Here is a 16,916-nt window from a genome sequence, read left to right as displayed (position 1 = left end):
AATAACCGTGACTTTCTTATTGCAGGGCACGTCTAAAATTATGGTTAGCGCCCTAAACTCTGGATTGAGTGGTTCGGGTTTAAGCACTGGCCAGGGTCATTGTGGGCTGATCTTAGGCAAGATTCTCTATGCTCACATTGCCTCTCTCCAAACAGGATTATAAAATAGGTACCGGCAAATAGCTGTTATTGCAGTTGTCTGCGGTGTGACCTACACAGGAAGCGAAGGCCAGTTCTGCTTTCTTTGACTTTTTCGCCCGGAGGGTCTTATATCCGAGGGGGCTTATAACTGGAATACAAAAAAAAACCCTTTCGAAACCAGCTAAAGCTGCAAATGTTCAAAATTCAAACTACGCCTCCAAGCACGAGGCTATCCGAAAACAATAATAATAAAAACATCTCTGTCAGGGGTCGATTCTGCCTCAAGAAAATCGGCATGCAAACAAGAAGAAAAGATTTGAGAGGATATTGCCTTTTGTCACCACATACCACCCTGCAGTGCAAAATCTCAAACAAATAGTGATGGAAAACTGGAATTTACTGCTAAATACCATTTACAAGAATCCTCCTATCATAACATACAAACGAGGAAAATTCCTGAAAGGCACTCTCGTTAAAAAAAAAAAAATTGTAATATGGAGGGTATCATGCGACGCGACCACAAAACCAACGATTTGACCGGACAAAACCAATTTTTGACTGGACATTGTCCGTTGACCGGCATTAAAAAATTTCTCAAACTTCATCCAGTTGGTAATCATGTTACGCATATTACAAAAATGTAATAAAAAAATAGGGGTCACCATGCTCGTTTTAGCAACACATGGATGGTCCCAACCGACGAGGTTGTCATTACTTACTTAACCTCAGTTAGTAGAAAGGAGTACTAGAAATTCTAAAAAAAAGCACTTATTGGATTAATTTATTAGAGAAGTTAAACAAAATAGACTCTGAACTGACATTTTAAACCATGTTAGTTAAACTGGAGTTATTATTATATTGCAAACTTAAGAATTCTTTACAGCATTAATTTTCTTTACAGCATTAAAATCAAACTATTTTTAAGCAGAATTTTAAACTCTTCTTGAAATCGAGATCTATTGTATATAACCTTGTTTAATTTAAATTCATGCAGTCACCGTGCTCGTTTAAGAGAAAACAAGCATTCAGTTCGCTGTTAAGCTTAGCTTGAGTATGCGCGCGCGCTCATGTGCACGCGCTAATGTCGCGAAAATCGAGCGCAGTAGGGACGCGAATCCAATTTTTACCCCAATTGCTACCATGGATAGTAGAAGACTGGATTGGAAACATATATCACGTGGGTAGATTTCTCATCTCTGATTGGTTATTTAGTGCTTCAAGATGGCGTCGGATGTTTCCATCATAGTGGAAATTTGTGACGAAAAGATGTCGAATATGTGGCGCAAGACAGCCAAAATATAGGGTTTGTTGTCCTTCATCCCGTTCTTTTCCTACGGTTCTGGTGACAGTTCAAGTTCTGAAGTATATTTTTTCTCTTTGTTTGCTGTTTCACGGCGATGATGACCCTGCAAAGCCACAGATGAACTTTCAACGTAAGCGCTTGTTACTGCTCATTGGTATTATTTTTAGTTGTTTCTGAGAAATCTAGTCTCAAAAAGTGAGCTCGCCAGAGCCATATTCCCTATATTTGACGACTATTTTGGGACTCATATATTGAAAAGGTCCTTGGTTATTTCTGTTCAAATCTAAGATAGAATGATTGTATAAAGATGAAATTGTGGCTTAGGCATAGTTACAAGAATGTAAGAAGTAAATTTACAACCTTAAATTTCGATTGAAAATGAAGAAATTAAGACCGTCAAGCAAGTCAGTTGCGTGCATGGTGGGTCCAACATTACTTTGGAGAAGGTTGCACTTGATAAGGGTTTACCTCTAAAGAACCTGTGAAGCTTTTATTTACAATAATTATAGTAATGATCATAATAATAGTTATCCTTAACGATAATAAAAACTAGTTAATAAAGTAACCTAATACAGACTAACAAATTGGGGACACTATAATTGATAGTAAAGTTGACAGTTACTTGTGATAATACATTGTTCGTGGCCAGTCTTATGCAGCTCGTTTCGTCCCGGCCAAGGGACTCATCAGAGACCTTTCTGCTTGGCAAACTCGTTGGGCATCGCGCTCAAAGTCCCGTTCGCTAACAAAATGATGACAGCAATCTCGCCTTATATCGCATAAGGATTCCCGACCGCACAAATTCACGAGTGAAAATTGACAATAAAGATGACAGTCACTTGTGATAATACATTGTTCGTGGCCAGTCTTATGCAGCTCGTTTCGTACCGGCCAAGGGACTCATCAGAGACCTTTCTGCTTGGCAAACTCGTTGGGCATCGCACTCATAATTAAAAAGTAATTAAAAATGGGTTTTGGTAATGGTAAATTGAAGAATACAACAACAAAACACTGCAAACAGTAGCATTTGCATTAGAGTGCATGTTCAAAAACAAATGTCCAAAATCTTGGTGCAAATTTTTTGCTTTGTTGCTATTCTCCTTGGCTCTAAGGTGTCCACTCCTCTGTTTTCTTTTGATTTTATGTCACTCTTGTTACAGATCGTTAAGTCAAGGATTAGCTTGATAGTCCTCTCCGTGTTTATAAAAGTTAAAATTGTACACTATTTACATTTTCAGCTGAAACAGGGAAAGTAGGAAGGAGAAGAAAATACTCTCATTGGAAGTACGTTAACAGTCAACCTACGGGCAACAGTCGAACCCAAAGCTCACCAGTTTTACCTTCATGTCGCCTACCCATTGAATACCAGTTTCTACTTTGTCACCTTCCTTCTGCTGTGCTACACCAGTCTTCGCTTTACAATTGCACTCAAGTTTTCTCAGTTTTGTCAGAAAGTAATGCTTTTAAAAACAGTTGGAATTTAATCAAGCACTCTGAACTTTTCTTCATGTTATGCACATTAATTACCAGAGTCAGCAATGTTACACTAAAGACCTTCATGATCATTAACTGATTAGTCTATTGTTCACTAAAGGCATTGTCACTCTTACATTGTTGTATATTGTAGCTACAATAGTGGTAAGTTATTTTATTGATAACTACATGTAACTGCTTGTATGTGCCGTAACTTGAACTTAGGATGTTCAATAAAATGTGTCTTCATGGAAACCTTATGTGTTCTCCACCTGTTTAGGTGTTTGGTAAGTACATTCAAAACTATTTCATAGGACAACAGTTTTTTCTTTAGTATACATATGTCTTTGTATCGAAATATCAGGTGTCCCTGATGTGTTTTCTGAGAGCCTGCTTAAAACAGCCAGCCAGATAAACTGGACACTCTGCCATCTTTATTTTTATGAATTTTTAAAAACACTCAAAGAAAGTGACATATGGTGTTTAATAATAATACAAATGTATTAAAGGAGGATTACACAATAAAAAACTCAAATCTTAAATTTTTTGGCTTAAAGTGGGATGCAAGTGTTCCCTCAGGAAATATGAGAAGCAACAGTTGTGCTGTTCATTTGCTTTTTTGCATTCGCAAGTGCATTCTTACTGTAAAATGTTACACACCAAATAAAAATTATATATGACATTGCACCTTGCCTTTTTACCTACAGGAAGAAATTGATTGAAACTGTCTTCGCATCGATTAAATCCATAACAAAAATGTGAATTTATTCACTGTGTAGCTTAGCTCTGAAATGTTGTTTCCTCAGGGGTCTGCATAGAAACTTTTCACCTGAGTCCGCAATGATCTTTATCTATAATACTGAAGTTGTTTTTTAAGTATGACAGATTTCTTTCTGGTATTAAAACATTAAATTAAAAAGCTGGTAACTTGTAGCGAATTTTTGCAAAAGAAAATTATCGATTACTTATCGATATTAATAATGTTAATGGCGCTGGAGAATTACTCATCGATGTTAACCCTTTGAATACCAATTACGCATATATACGTAATTAATGGTCGTGCTCTTTGTGCCACTTGCGACGTCATCAATTTAAATGTCATCAGGTATTCTTGATAAGCAGATAGTAGTACTAGGCTAGGCCTTTACCTACAATGGTCAGGTTTAGATATCGACGATATTCCGACGTCGCAAACCGAAAAACAACGTTCTCAGTTTTGGTGCAAAAACGGTGGTAAAATGGTCCACTATGCCTATGATTGATCAAGGTCCATTTCTAAGCTTCGCCCATAATTAACATCCAACTTTTCACGCCAGCCAGAAAGAACATGCAATGCAAAAGGTAGCCAGAGTAAAAGGGCCGAGAAAAAAAGAAAGGAAAGGAGCAACAAACAAAATTTAGAACGGTTAATGGCGAAAAAAACGTTTGGCTTATGCGCATGCCCAGAATTGAAATATTGCTCAATTTTCTACGTAATCTTCGAAAAATCTCTCCTTTTGGTAAAAAAAAAAGGTTTCTTAGCAAAACTTAGGCTTATTTAGCGTCATGGCAGCCAAAAACCCTGACTAAACGGTTAAAAACGGTATTTTTGGCGAAAATTTGGTATTCAAAGGGTTAATGGCGCTGGAGGAGATCAGAGCTTTTCTCGTGCTGTCCTTTGCGTGTAACTAAACAGAACTTTGCGCCCAGCTGTATTTTCTTACTTCCAATTTCTTTCCTCCATGTTACTTTTTAGGTAGGACCACTTCCTCCCCCGAAAGTACAGCAGGTTTACGAAGAGTTTTAAAAGTAAGCTTCAATTGCTGTCTTCCGATGGAAGCGATGACGAAAATGGGCAGGTTAACTTCAGTAAAGAAGAATTGTCGTCTTCTAAAGATCTCTAAAAGTTCTGCCAAATCATCTTCGTCCCATTCCTCAAAAAAATCTTCAATATCCATTGTTTGGTCACTTTACTGTGCAGTGTAAACAAAGTTGCTGCAAAAACGTCGCTTGCGACAGTGACGTTCACCATGTTGGAACCGGTGACGCGAGCTAGTTTCCAATCCAGTCTTCTACTATCCATGTTGCTACCAATCTCGCAATCTGATTAGCTAGTTTGTCGTTGTCGATAAGAGTCCAGACAACACTGCTCGCATTAATGTGTCACGCAATGCCTTTTTCAGCTCGTGCTCTGAAAAAACATTTTCTTTGACGCTGATATTGTGGTAAAAAACAAATCGAAATGTAGTTTAGCGTGGTATGTACCCTTATCGACAACGATATGCGTCATCACAGGGGTCAAAATTTGTTGTGGACTTACTCGGCTGCGCCTCGAGAGTTGTCGATAAGAGTACAGACCACGCTAAACCACATTTCGATTTGTTAATTTTACAATAACTGTCTAATTTCTCGCGCGCTGATTGGCTCATTTTTACCATCACTAAGAGTACAGACGGATAAAATTTTAATTTATGCAAGCTTTCAACAGTTCAACTTTCAGCTGTCAAACTGTCAACTTTTTAACCAATGGGATTTTAGTGACTTTTTCAGAAGCCAATCAAAAAGCGAGAAAAGCTATAGACAATGTTCGCGTCATTTTGAATAAAATTCTCTAATCTTTGTTTACGGCAAGTTTACGGCGTCTTTTCCCTCATTTATTCCCGGCATTTGACCATTTTGGAGCCTTGTTAATGTAAAAAACAAATTGACGTCAGTTTTTTTATGCGTCTGTCCTCTTATTGATGATAAATTGCGTCATAACATTGTCAAAGTGGCTGTAGAACCACGAGCCGCAGGCGCAATTTATAATCAATAAGAGGACAGACGCATAAAAAACTGACATCAATTTGTTAAACTGAGGAATCACCTTAAAGAAACATATAATCCAGTATACTGTTAAATTAGTAAACGACAACTGCACCTTGCTCTGACGTCTTCTGCAATGCAATGCTTCTTGCCCATTTTGCATCTCCTTGGAGCTCACTACCCGAACTTGCGACTGTGTGTTGATCTCCAGTTGTGCCACCTTCTTGTGAGTTTTTTTCCTCTTCGGTGTCTGGTTGCTCCTCTGGAGTTGCACTTTTGAGCCTTCGTTTCGTTGATATATGTTCCCAGGTGGAAAGAGGTTTGTCTGAAACACTACCACTGGTTCTTAGAAGCCCTGTAAAGAAAGCAAGGAGGAATGCCTTCGGAGTTAACGAAAAACTACATGTACCTGCACATTTACTGTTTGTATGAACAAATGAATGGAGTATGAAAGTTAAAAAAGGTTAAGTGGATAACAAGTGAGAGGAAGAATGGGTCATGAAAAGAACGTAGGAAAACGGGCGTTCTATCAGGGTCGGAGGCTTTAATGAGCAAAAACAGTTTTGAAAACTTCCACACCGTTCTGTCTCAAAGACTGCACAGACTACAGCATCTGCACAACATTAGATTTGGGGGCTGCCCGGGGGTATCAGAGAATCATCACTAGATTTGTTTAACATAGAAGGACGGATTAAATAACCTTAGGAAGTCATTTTAAAAAATAATCTGAACTACCACTGTCGAAGACTACGCACAGTCTCTCTTTTGCTCGAAAATCCGTGGGGAAGAACGCAAAACAAGTGAATGTGCAAGCGTGACGGCGAGCATGGCATACATAGAAACAACAAGTACCGATATAATGTAAGGGGGAAAGGCTTAGTGACTGGCAACGTCAACAGGTAACTGAACTTAAAAAGACGATTTTATGGCTCAACTCAACCCCTAAGAGAGCTCGCTCACAGACTGAAAGACCTCCTTGAGTTGACAAATGAATGAAAGTACTGCAATTCCAGGGACAGTGAGACCAGGCAGAAAACAAGTTTTGCAATATTTGATGTTTGATTGATGTTAAACTGAAAAAAATTGTGCTGACACCAGAACAACTAAATAATATGGCAACGATCAATGTTAGTCATTCAATGGAAAGAGCTACTAGTAAGCAAATAAGCGTCAAAAGAAGGCAAAGCTCCCTCTGCAATCGGGTTGCTGGGCTGCTCTACAACTGAGAAATACGTCGTGCATTATATTGGTTATAAGGATATGGCATGGTTTGATCAATCACAGTGACCTGAGAATGTATTGAAAGAAATAATGGTAGATGCTAAGCAGAGATATGTTTATCGGTCAGTAACACAAGCTATAATCGAAAAACAAATTTAAAACACTAGGAGACTGAGTTTCTGAGTGTTTTCTGAATATAAAATAATGAGTACCTTCACTGTCCATCTCGTGAGTAAAGTAAGTCAAATAATCTTGTAATTCTTTAGGTGAGTTGACATCAAACATCTTCAATCCCGTTTTGATTATCGGCATAAGCTGCCGGTATTTCCAACTTCTAAATCGGGAAGCTTCTCTAGTAGAACGACTCCACCATGTGCTAGATGATGATGATGCATCAGATGAAGTATCTAAAATAAAAGACCATAAACAAGGCAATTACTGTCGCATCCAAAACATTTCTTCAGCAGCAGAGTTCTTCCTTCGAAAAGACATGAAGTGGCCTAATGTTTAGTGCATCAGATTCTGCATCTAGAGGTATACAAGTATATGTATGCTTCAAGCCCTGACTGTCGTCTTTGTCCAAGACGGATACAATATATGCTGGAAACATTTGCAGTATCACACCCTTATTTGACTTCTTGCAAAAGTGAGCGTTATGAAAGCATGATAAGTGATTTTAAGCGTAATTTAAGAATAGTTAGGAGGAAAACCGGTATTAAAATAAACTATTTCAATCACGTAAAAATAGAGATAAAATGATATATCCAAAGTAACAACAGTAATAAAAGTTATCCTAGATTTAAAAGGCTACGGCATATTGAACAAATTCCTTCGTGGAATATTGTAACGAGCGCGACGACACTGAACTTTCACTCCAACAGTTCAACTGCCAACGGTTTAATCAATCGGCTCAGTACAGGCACCTTTTGTTAGCTTGTGCAATCATTACATCTGTTCAATGTAGAACCTGTTTACAGCGTGTATTGGCCTGAACAAAACATAGTATTACATATTTGTTTTATCTTTTCTTTAAATCATCTCCAAGGATTTTCATTAACACATATATTATTAACACATACATTTATACTGAATAAAGTCCATAAATAGGTCAAGGGTGTTTTATGCAGGGCCGTTGCCAGACTTCAGAACAAGACAAGGCAAGTTTCGAGTGCCGAAGGCGCGAGCCGCTAGGGGGGTCTGGGGGCATGCCCCCCAGAAAATTTTGAAATCTAGAGGCTCAGAAATGCTCTTTTAAGCATTTTCCGTGGCGTTTTTCTTCAGGAAAGTCAATCTAAGGCAAGTGTAACCAATCCAATTTTTATAGGGATTATTTTCTCAATTAAACGTTTCTTCGAAAAAAAAAAAAGCCAAAATCAAGACGAGCCAATTGCCTCGTCTTGCCTCATGCTAGCTATGGCCCTGTTATGAGGCATGTTTCCCAACACACTTGCCCGACTGACGAGTTAGAAAAAAAAAACACTAAAACAGCTCACAATATTACATATATAATCCATTAACACATATCCAGGTACCTAAATCAGAACTGGTGTCATATCTTCCTTTCAAAAACCTTTTTCCAGTGAACTGGGTTGTATTTTCCAGAGATAAAGATTCAGCTTCAGTTGCCAACTGATCTATAAAAATAATGAGAGACTCACTACTGAGATACTACGATTATCAGTTGAGTAAGGTGTGACGGAAGTTTGGTAACCAGGTTTTAACATTAAAATCGTGTTGGTGTCACGGGCAACTGGCACCTTTTCCAGTGTTAACTTGTCGTTCTTCCCACGTACCACCCCAGGGTGGAACCATCTACCCTGGTATATTCAGAATGCTACGTACTTCTCCTGGTCGAGTGCCTCAAAGCCTCCCTTGTGCGGGACACAGACACGAATGACTTAATATATAAACATCATCACTACATGTATGATAGGTAACTGCTGACAATGTCTCTGTGCAAATATATATTGCTTAGAGAGCTTCGCATTCAGTAAACATTTGTATTTCGATACAATGCCTTTGTAATAAGGGTCAAAGGTCATCTAAAATAATATATATATATAACTATATCATTTTGGCCCTGGTTGTTTCATCAGTTGTTTCCATCGTGTGTCATGACAAGTCAAATTGTATTTGAGGCCGCTACTTTAATTTCACAGGGTCATCACTTTTTGGAAATTTGCTGCTTGCATTATTTGTTATGAAATGTATTACTTAATTTCCACTTTCAGAGGATCGCTACTCAAAGGGTTGTGACTTTCGGAACTTTATAGTATGTCTCTTTTCCAAGAAATGAATGACAAAAAAAATTCAAGTGAGAGAAGCTCTATTACTAGAGCTTGTGGTATACACTTTTTTTGCTGGTTTGCCAAAATGATCTACATGTACCTTCATCGTCTGATACTGAAGAACCTTTATCAGTTCCAGTTTTCAGTTTTTCCTCGACTGTTTCTGTTTGTAAATCACTTTCTTCATCCCGTTGAGATAAATTCTCTTCATCAGGGAAATGCACATGGATTGGTCGTTCCAGAGGTACAGCGACATTACCACATTGATCTTCAAAGATAAAGGGAGACTCACTACTGAGTTGAGCATTGTGATGTAATTGATGTACATGTTATCATATAATGATGGCAAAAAGACAATACAGTACTGGGCAGAAGTAAGCTAAGCTAACGCTATGCTGAAAGCTTTCTTTCAGTGCTCCATTTCGCGTTGGCTTTCCCCTCCCATTCTGGAACACAATGGACCGTTCATTCCAGAATGCAGAGAACGAGTCAGATTTTTTTGTTAAACACATTCTTATATCTTCTGTACAGTAGAATCCTCAAGAAATCTTGCTTGCATGGAGTTGGCAAAAACATCATAATGGGGTCTACTGTGGCCGCTGACAGAAACAGTTTCTGTTTTTGAGCACAAAATCTGCGAAAGAAATGGCCCTATATAAAGAATACTCAACCATGTAAAAAGCGGAAATTGAGGTCTTAAAAGTGATGCACCAATCTGTCAAATTTGCAGTTCTTCAATTCCTAAAAGGTACTGTATATATTACGCTAATTTATGACCCGCAAAAGCTCATTGAAATGAGTTTTTATGCACTTACAATAACATAGTCCAGTATTGATTTGTTTGATAACAATTGTTTAACAGATCCTACAAGTCTAAAACACTCAAAAAAACTAATAATAAGTAAGTAATAATACTTGACAAGGAGCTTTTCTTTTTCTTTTCAAAATATCTTTTTATACACTCAGCAAGAAGTTCTTTATGACAGCCAATGGTGTGTATTTGTCAACTGAGCACTGTGTAGTTTCCTGTTCACGCCAATACATTATCTTGAAATTTAGGATGTTAAAAACGTACTGTCACAATACATCGTGTTTGTAACCAGTGGAAGCCCAGACGATAATCACATGCTGGCCTAGGATGTCTGCTTCAAAATAACTGGGAAGTTCCAGGCTGTGACATAGTAGACAAAGTTGTGTCCACGTGTTGTAAGCTTTTGAAGGGAATCTTGGTCAGAAACAGTATTGTATGTAATATATCAAACACGAAAGACTGTGTTTGACCACATTTCCAAACACCGAGAAGAGAGTTGAAAATACGACGCGCAGCGGAGTATTTTTGACGAAGTTTATGGTGTTTGGAAATGTGGTCAAACACTGTCTTAAGTGTTTGATATATCTTTTCAATCGAATCTACAACAAAGGAGAAAACGGAGTAATAAAATCGTTAAAATCTATGCTAATTAAGATCAGATATCCAAACACTGTCACGGTCATGATTTCCTTTAGTAATAATAATAATAATAACAATAACAATAACAATAACAATAACAATAACAATAACAATAACAATAACAATAACAATAACAATAACAATAACAATAACAATAATAATAATAATGATAATAATAATGATAATAATAACAATATTTACAGAGGATATCACCAAGCTAACACTAAGTTAATTAGGGTGGTCCTCTATCTACATTACTACAATCATTATGCGAAATTAAAAACTGAAGCTTAGAAATTTAAAATTACAAGGATAAAAAATTAAAAAATATAATAAATATATACAAGAATATGTTAATTACAAATAGTTCCAGTTAGATATTTTTTAAACTTTTCTAGGGTATAGTCTCTAGCGTCTTAAGATAAAACCGTTCTAAGCATGTACTCCTCTGTACTGGAAAGATCTTTATCCTGTCTTAGAAGATAGCTTAGGTATGAACAGGTTTCCATTTGCGGCTGATCTTGTGTTGATTTTGTGTTTGTCTTTAACATACTCAAACCTATTATATATATAATTAGGGCTAGATTTATTAATAGTTTTGTACATCAATATGTACGTAAAGTAATCTATGCGTTGTTGATTTATAGTCATCCAGTTTAATTTGTAGAACAGCTCAGATGATGGGACATCCTGGGGACACTTGCTATTAAGAATGACTCTTGCCGCGTATTTCTGTAATCTAAGGATCCGATCTAGGTTGTACTGCGATGTCGTGTCCCAGATAACACATGCATAGTCAACAATAGGTTGGATTAGGGATTTGTAAAACGACTGCCTCGCGCATTGCTTAACCCTGATGAAGTGAAGTTTCAAGGCGTCAAACCTTGACTAAGACTTGACAAGACCTGACTAAATGGTATTCTGGTCTCAAATGAATCTTATAACATCTAATTACCTCGAGTGAAAATCTCGGAGAAATCGCTCCGTTTGACTTTCAGGAACACTGGCTTGAATATCAACTGGTATAGGCTGTTATTTTGCTTTTTATCAAAAACTGCCCCTAAAATTCTTCAATTGGGTGGGAATTAAAAACCGCTCAATGAATTTTTTTAGACTTGGCCCTCTATGAGATTAATCCATATTCAACGTAATACCGGAGTTTCAGATAGATTGAAACATTTTAAGCCTGCTAACTTTCCGTGTCAACTCAGCAAAATATTGCGCTGATTTTCACTCATGTTGTTTGTTGTTTTCATTATAATTTTCTTTTGTTTCGAATTACCATGCTATTGTACATTTCTGTACATCGTGAATTCATAAAACGCGCGATTGCTTTCCAGCGATTTTCCGAAGCATGCTAAAATATCCCGAGCCAGCACTACAATAACAATAAAATATACGTCTTGTTTATATTTATGTTTAACATAATCAAGACTTGCAGCATGGTGATTTTCAGCTTGCGCTCACCGCTTACCCTCGGCGTGGCTGCGTTAACGCGAAATGAGTGAAAGTGTGACATATATTTTGTTGTTATTGTGGTGTTAGCTCGACACATTTTAGCGCGCCTCAGGAAAGTCGAGTTGCTTCGATTCCTTTCTCAATGTATTACAGCCGTGATCGGAGAGTTATTTAAATGCAAAGGAGTCATCAATGACAGCGAATCTCATCTCACAAACTGATTCCAGAAATAATACAACGCCAGTTTAGTCAAATGTTTTGCTAACCACAACAATCTAGCACAGAAAATATCGTTTACAATGCGACTCTCGACATTCGGTGCTGGAAGAGTTTCCATGGTTACTCGCATGGAAGCCACGCGAGCTGCACAAAATTTGCGTGTACCCCCACGCGTTTTAATGGCGGATTTTAGCTAAGAACGACAAAAAAAAGTAGCGCTGGTATCAGACTTACGGTCTTTGCCATGGAATATGGCTCCTTTTGGAATGAGATAATGACTGGTTCGATGACTGGTTTAAAACTAGAGAAATTCTTTAAAATAGATTTGGTTCTGAAACTTTGTTGCTCTGCCCAACCCCCCTCCCCCCAACGCCGGAGAATCGAGGTTTACTAGAACCCAGTCCATTTCATCGTGTTCGGCCGCAATGACCTAATCGTAATTTTGTGGCAACACTTTAACCGTTGGTTTTGAAAATAAATTTTCTGAGTTAAAACTATTTGCAAAAAGAGATATGTTTTTAATGTTTGTAACTGATTCCCAAGAGCTGTACTATCAACGCGTTTTACTAATATGATACATGTACTGGAAAGTTTTATTAACTCCCCTTTAGGCCCCATCCGAGTCCCTCCCAAGCTCATTAGATTATAACGCGTACGCCCTCCGATTTTTTTCTTTTTGTTTGTTTTTTCTAATAAGCTCCCCCTCTCTATAAATTCCACCTCAGTCATTTGAACAAAAGAACAAGCCAATTTTAGGCGTTACCAACACGCTTACTCACGCGCGCCGTATTCCAAAAAGAAGAAACTTTTACGGCAATTAAATTACGAATTTATATTAGCTGGCAATAACAGCAGAACACTCTATTAGACGCCGCTGGCCCTTATGATGTTCCCTTGACGATTTTTCTTACAGTTGCAAACGTGTACTTACCAAAGATGGAGGCTTCAGTGTACGGCTGAGAGAAGTCTGAGAACAACTTAAATAACTCTTACTCTACTGGCGCTTTCCGGACAGATGATAATTTTAGTAGGTTACCCAAGTTATATAGTGAATGTAAAATACTTAAAGCTTTCTGATATTCCTTCCTTCCTTATAATTTAATTTTTGGCATTATTTAATTAAAAAATAATAATTATTAAAGGTAATCCAGTAACAGTTCCTGAGTAGTAGGGAATGAATCTCATGGAGCTCCTGTGCACAAGTGGAGCCCCATGCCTTCAAAAAATATGTAGCCCATCGATCTAAAACTTTTTGTTGTCACGTGACTATCCGTGTGCCAAGCCCAATACCATAAGGTAATCCAGTAACAGTTCTTTGATATTGCTCATCTGTGTTATGATTTATTGACAGCTGTCAAAACAAGGTATCCACTGACCAGTGTCATGTGACCATATCACATGCTCAGATTTAGAACTCGTTCAGGTCACGTTTTCTTTAAAGTTGACAGTTGACCAGGCACTGGTTTTTCAATCGCATGCTCAAGTCAGGTTATTACTCTGGGAAAGAAAGAGGGAGCACGTGCAAAGGCAAAATTTTGGTGCAAGTTAACCTCTGGCGCATTGTGGACTTTCCTTCTGATATATTCCTTGTACAATTGTCCCTTGGTATGTCCCTGATGTACTGTGTACGTAATTTTTACAATCTTTAAGTTACGCTTATAGAGGGTATAGTTTGTTAAAATCTAACTCGAAAGAGTAGCAAAACCACGCGCTGAACTCATAATTGATCATATTTTGAGTTTCTGATCCTAGAAAACAAATCCTTTTTTTCCTTTATGGTTAATTTTTGGAATCAGGAGCTACGCTTTTAGGCTTGGCTAAATCTATATATTATCAACCTATAGGCAATAAAAGAATACTTGCTAACAAAGGGCGTGACACAAATCAAAACTGATTTAAAGAGCCATAAAATGTTCTACCGTAGAACCTCGGGGCATCATTTTTGAAGCGAACAAAACACAGAATAAAGTATCTTAAAATAGTCAGTTAAGAGGCGAGTTTTCATTGTGTACAAAGGCATTTCAATAAGTAGGACTGCAGTGGGTTATTTTTTTCTTCAGTTAACTAGTAATTAAATAGAGAAGTACATGTAGATTTATTTAAACAATTATTGACGTCATGGCCGTCGGCGGTGTGAAACTGATTGCTATCCTCCACAAAACTGCAGAATAACTTCAGTCTACGCTTTCCCTTACTTTAATCGAAATAAATACGCGCCGTTGTATTTTCTGAAGCGATGTAGTAATTTTTTAAATTTATAAACACACAAAACGGCTTAGCTTGATTCAATATGCAAACATCGGGATTAACACAGAATATTTAATTTAGAAGCGAAGTTCCGACGAGATGCTCATCAGATAACGAGTGTGACAAATACGTTCGCTCAAAATGCCCAAGAAAGTTCCGAACTTAAGATTAAAATATGAAAGAAACTTGAAGTGCACTTTTTTCAAAGTACATTTCATTGAAGATAAAGACAAGAAATGCATTCAAATGCAGAACTTCAAAAATTTCAATGCCGTGGAATTCTGTGTGTATGATTGCCAAATTTATCCGCTAGACAAATAGGCTGTTGTACATTGTGCTGTTATTTTCCCACCAAAATGCTTCACCTTAATGCTCCATTTTTCCCACTAACATGCTCGGTCTTCCCCCAAAAAGTCAGCACAATGCTCGGTCAATGCTCATACATAGGGTTTCTTAAATTTAAATAATTTTAACGTGTTATTACACTTAACATATCAGGGTGCTTAAAAAAACGTATACGTAGTATAACTCAACGTATATAATAGATACCCAAGGATAATTCTCTGAATGATCTTTTCATTTCATTTGACCACCGCTAACCTCTCCTCAGTCTCCACTCGGCTGTATTAGCATTTGACTTTTTTCAATTTCAAATCAAGCCTTCATTATCTCGTAAAAATAATTTTTATTTCTATTTTATGCACGTAGAAAAAAAAAATCAATTTTCCAGGAAAATGCCACTGAAATGCTCGAACAATGCTTAATGCTTTTGCCTCGCTAAAATGCTCGAAAAAATGCTAACATAATGTACAAAAGCCTGTGGACAAAACGTCGCCCGACTGGGTTAGTAAGTTTTTAAAAGGACAATTTGATAATAGTAAATTTTAAGAAACAAGTCCAAGAAGAAAAAGAACGTTTTGGTTCCTTTTCATTGCTTCCTTTTTAATTCAATTCTTGCTTTATTGCACAAAATACAAAAGATAAAGTGTATAAAACACAAATACAAATACCGAATAACGTAGAGTTATGCAATGTACAGAGTAACGGTGTGATTTAAGTGTGATTTACATTGTATTAATTAAAACGAAGTAAAGAATAAAGTGAGATAAATAAAAAAAAAAGCAATAGAAAGGGAGGTAAAACGTGAATAAAATATTTCCACTTATTAGTTGTTTGCTTTTTAGAGCGATTTGCTTGAGTGTGTCAATCCTTCCCAACCTTTTTTTTGTGTGTGTGTGTCATTTATATGAACACTGAATTTGACAATGACTAATTAAGAGTGCGAAAACCATCTACAAATGTACACGTTTGCTGAAAAAAGCCCCACATGAATCTCAGGAAATCGTTCTTCGCACATTTTCCCAATGGGAAGGGGCGAACCCCCATACTCTCTCCGAACGATGCGAAGTGCGCATCGTACCCAGCCACTCTGTGGCAAGTTTTTCACGTGAACCTTAGCCGTCTACTTTTTGGAATGAGCCTGCTACTCAAAAACCGACTGACAACCCTGCGGGACTCAGTTATTGATGTTGTTATGTATTTAAAAAGCAAAACATATTGACACTACATGTACAAGTTCACTTGACATGTGTAAACAGTGTCGAGCTCGTCGAATTAAAACTCTGTCTCCTATAGGACAAGGAACAACATGCTGCACAAAATAGGGCTAAATTGAGAGATTGTTGTTGTGTGATGTCCCACAGGGTCTAAGAGCTAAATAAATAATTGTTATTAGAGGCTAAATTAAGAAAGTAAATAGTATTCTGCCATAAATTTCCCACTTAAAATTTATAACGACTTTTCTACCTTCTCACTTGTAGCAATTCAACTCCCAGATACTGACATTTAAAAACATCACTCCAACTGAATGGAATAAAACTAAGCATAAGACTACAAGTACGCAAATGCCGACCTTTCTTTTAGCATGTTCTGATTCAGAAAATCATTTGAAAAGACATGAAGTGGCCTAATTTTTAGTGCATCAGATTCTGCATCTAGAGGTATATACGTATGCTTCAAGCCCTGGCTGTCGTCTTTGACCAAGACGGATACAATATATGCTGGAAACATTTGCAGTATCACACCCCTTATTTGACTTCTTGCAAAAGTGAGCATTATGAAAGTATGATGAGTGATTTTTAAGCACAATTTACGAATAGTTTGGAGGAAAACTGGTAGTAAAATGAACTATTTCAATAACGTGGAAATAGAGATAATATATCGGAAGTAACAACAGTAACAAAAGTTATCCTTGATTTTAAAGGCTACAGTATATTGAAAAAATTCCTTCATGGAATACTGTAACGAGCGCGGACGACAACTTTCACTCCAAC

At 37.3% G+C, this 16,916-nt stretch overlaps 1 protein-coding gene across 1 annotated transcript in view; it reads right to left on the bottom strand.

The window, feature by feature from the left end:
• The window catches only part of LOC149112609 (uncharacterized), a 199,089-nt gene that overhangs the window by 95,356 nt on the left and 86,817 nt on the right, over positions 1 to 16,916 (bottom strand). Inside the window, exons 12-15 of the mRNA XM_089290534.1 lie at positions 9,310 to 9,477; positions 8,454 to 8,555; positions 7,134 to 7,328; positions 5,816 to 6,055 (exon numbers count right to left, since the gene is read on the bottom strand). Coding sequence (XP_089146660.1) covers positions 5,816 to 6,055; positions 7,134 to 7,328; positions 8,454 to 8,555; positions 9,310 to 9,477 — 705 coding nt within the window. The remainder of the gene's footprint in view (positions 1 to 5,815; positions 6,056 to 7,133; positions 7,329 to 8,453; positions 8,556 to 9,309; positions 9,478 to 16,916) is intronic.

The sequence above is a fragment of the Orbicella faveolata genome, unplaced genomic scaffold (assembly GCF_042242905.1).
Source record: "Orbicella faveolata isolate gen_17 unplaced genomic scaffold, um_ofav_v1 contig_2, whole genome shotgun sequence".
In the NCBI taxonomy this organism is placed as follows: domain Eukaryota; kingdom Metazoa; phylum Cnidaria; class Anthozoa; order Scleractinia; family Merulinidae; genus Orbicella; species Orbicella faveolata.
The sequence above is the reverse complement of the archived record's forward strand: the minus strand, read 5'-3'. Positions and strand labels throughout refer to the sequence as shown.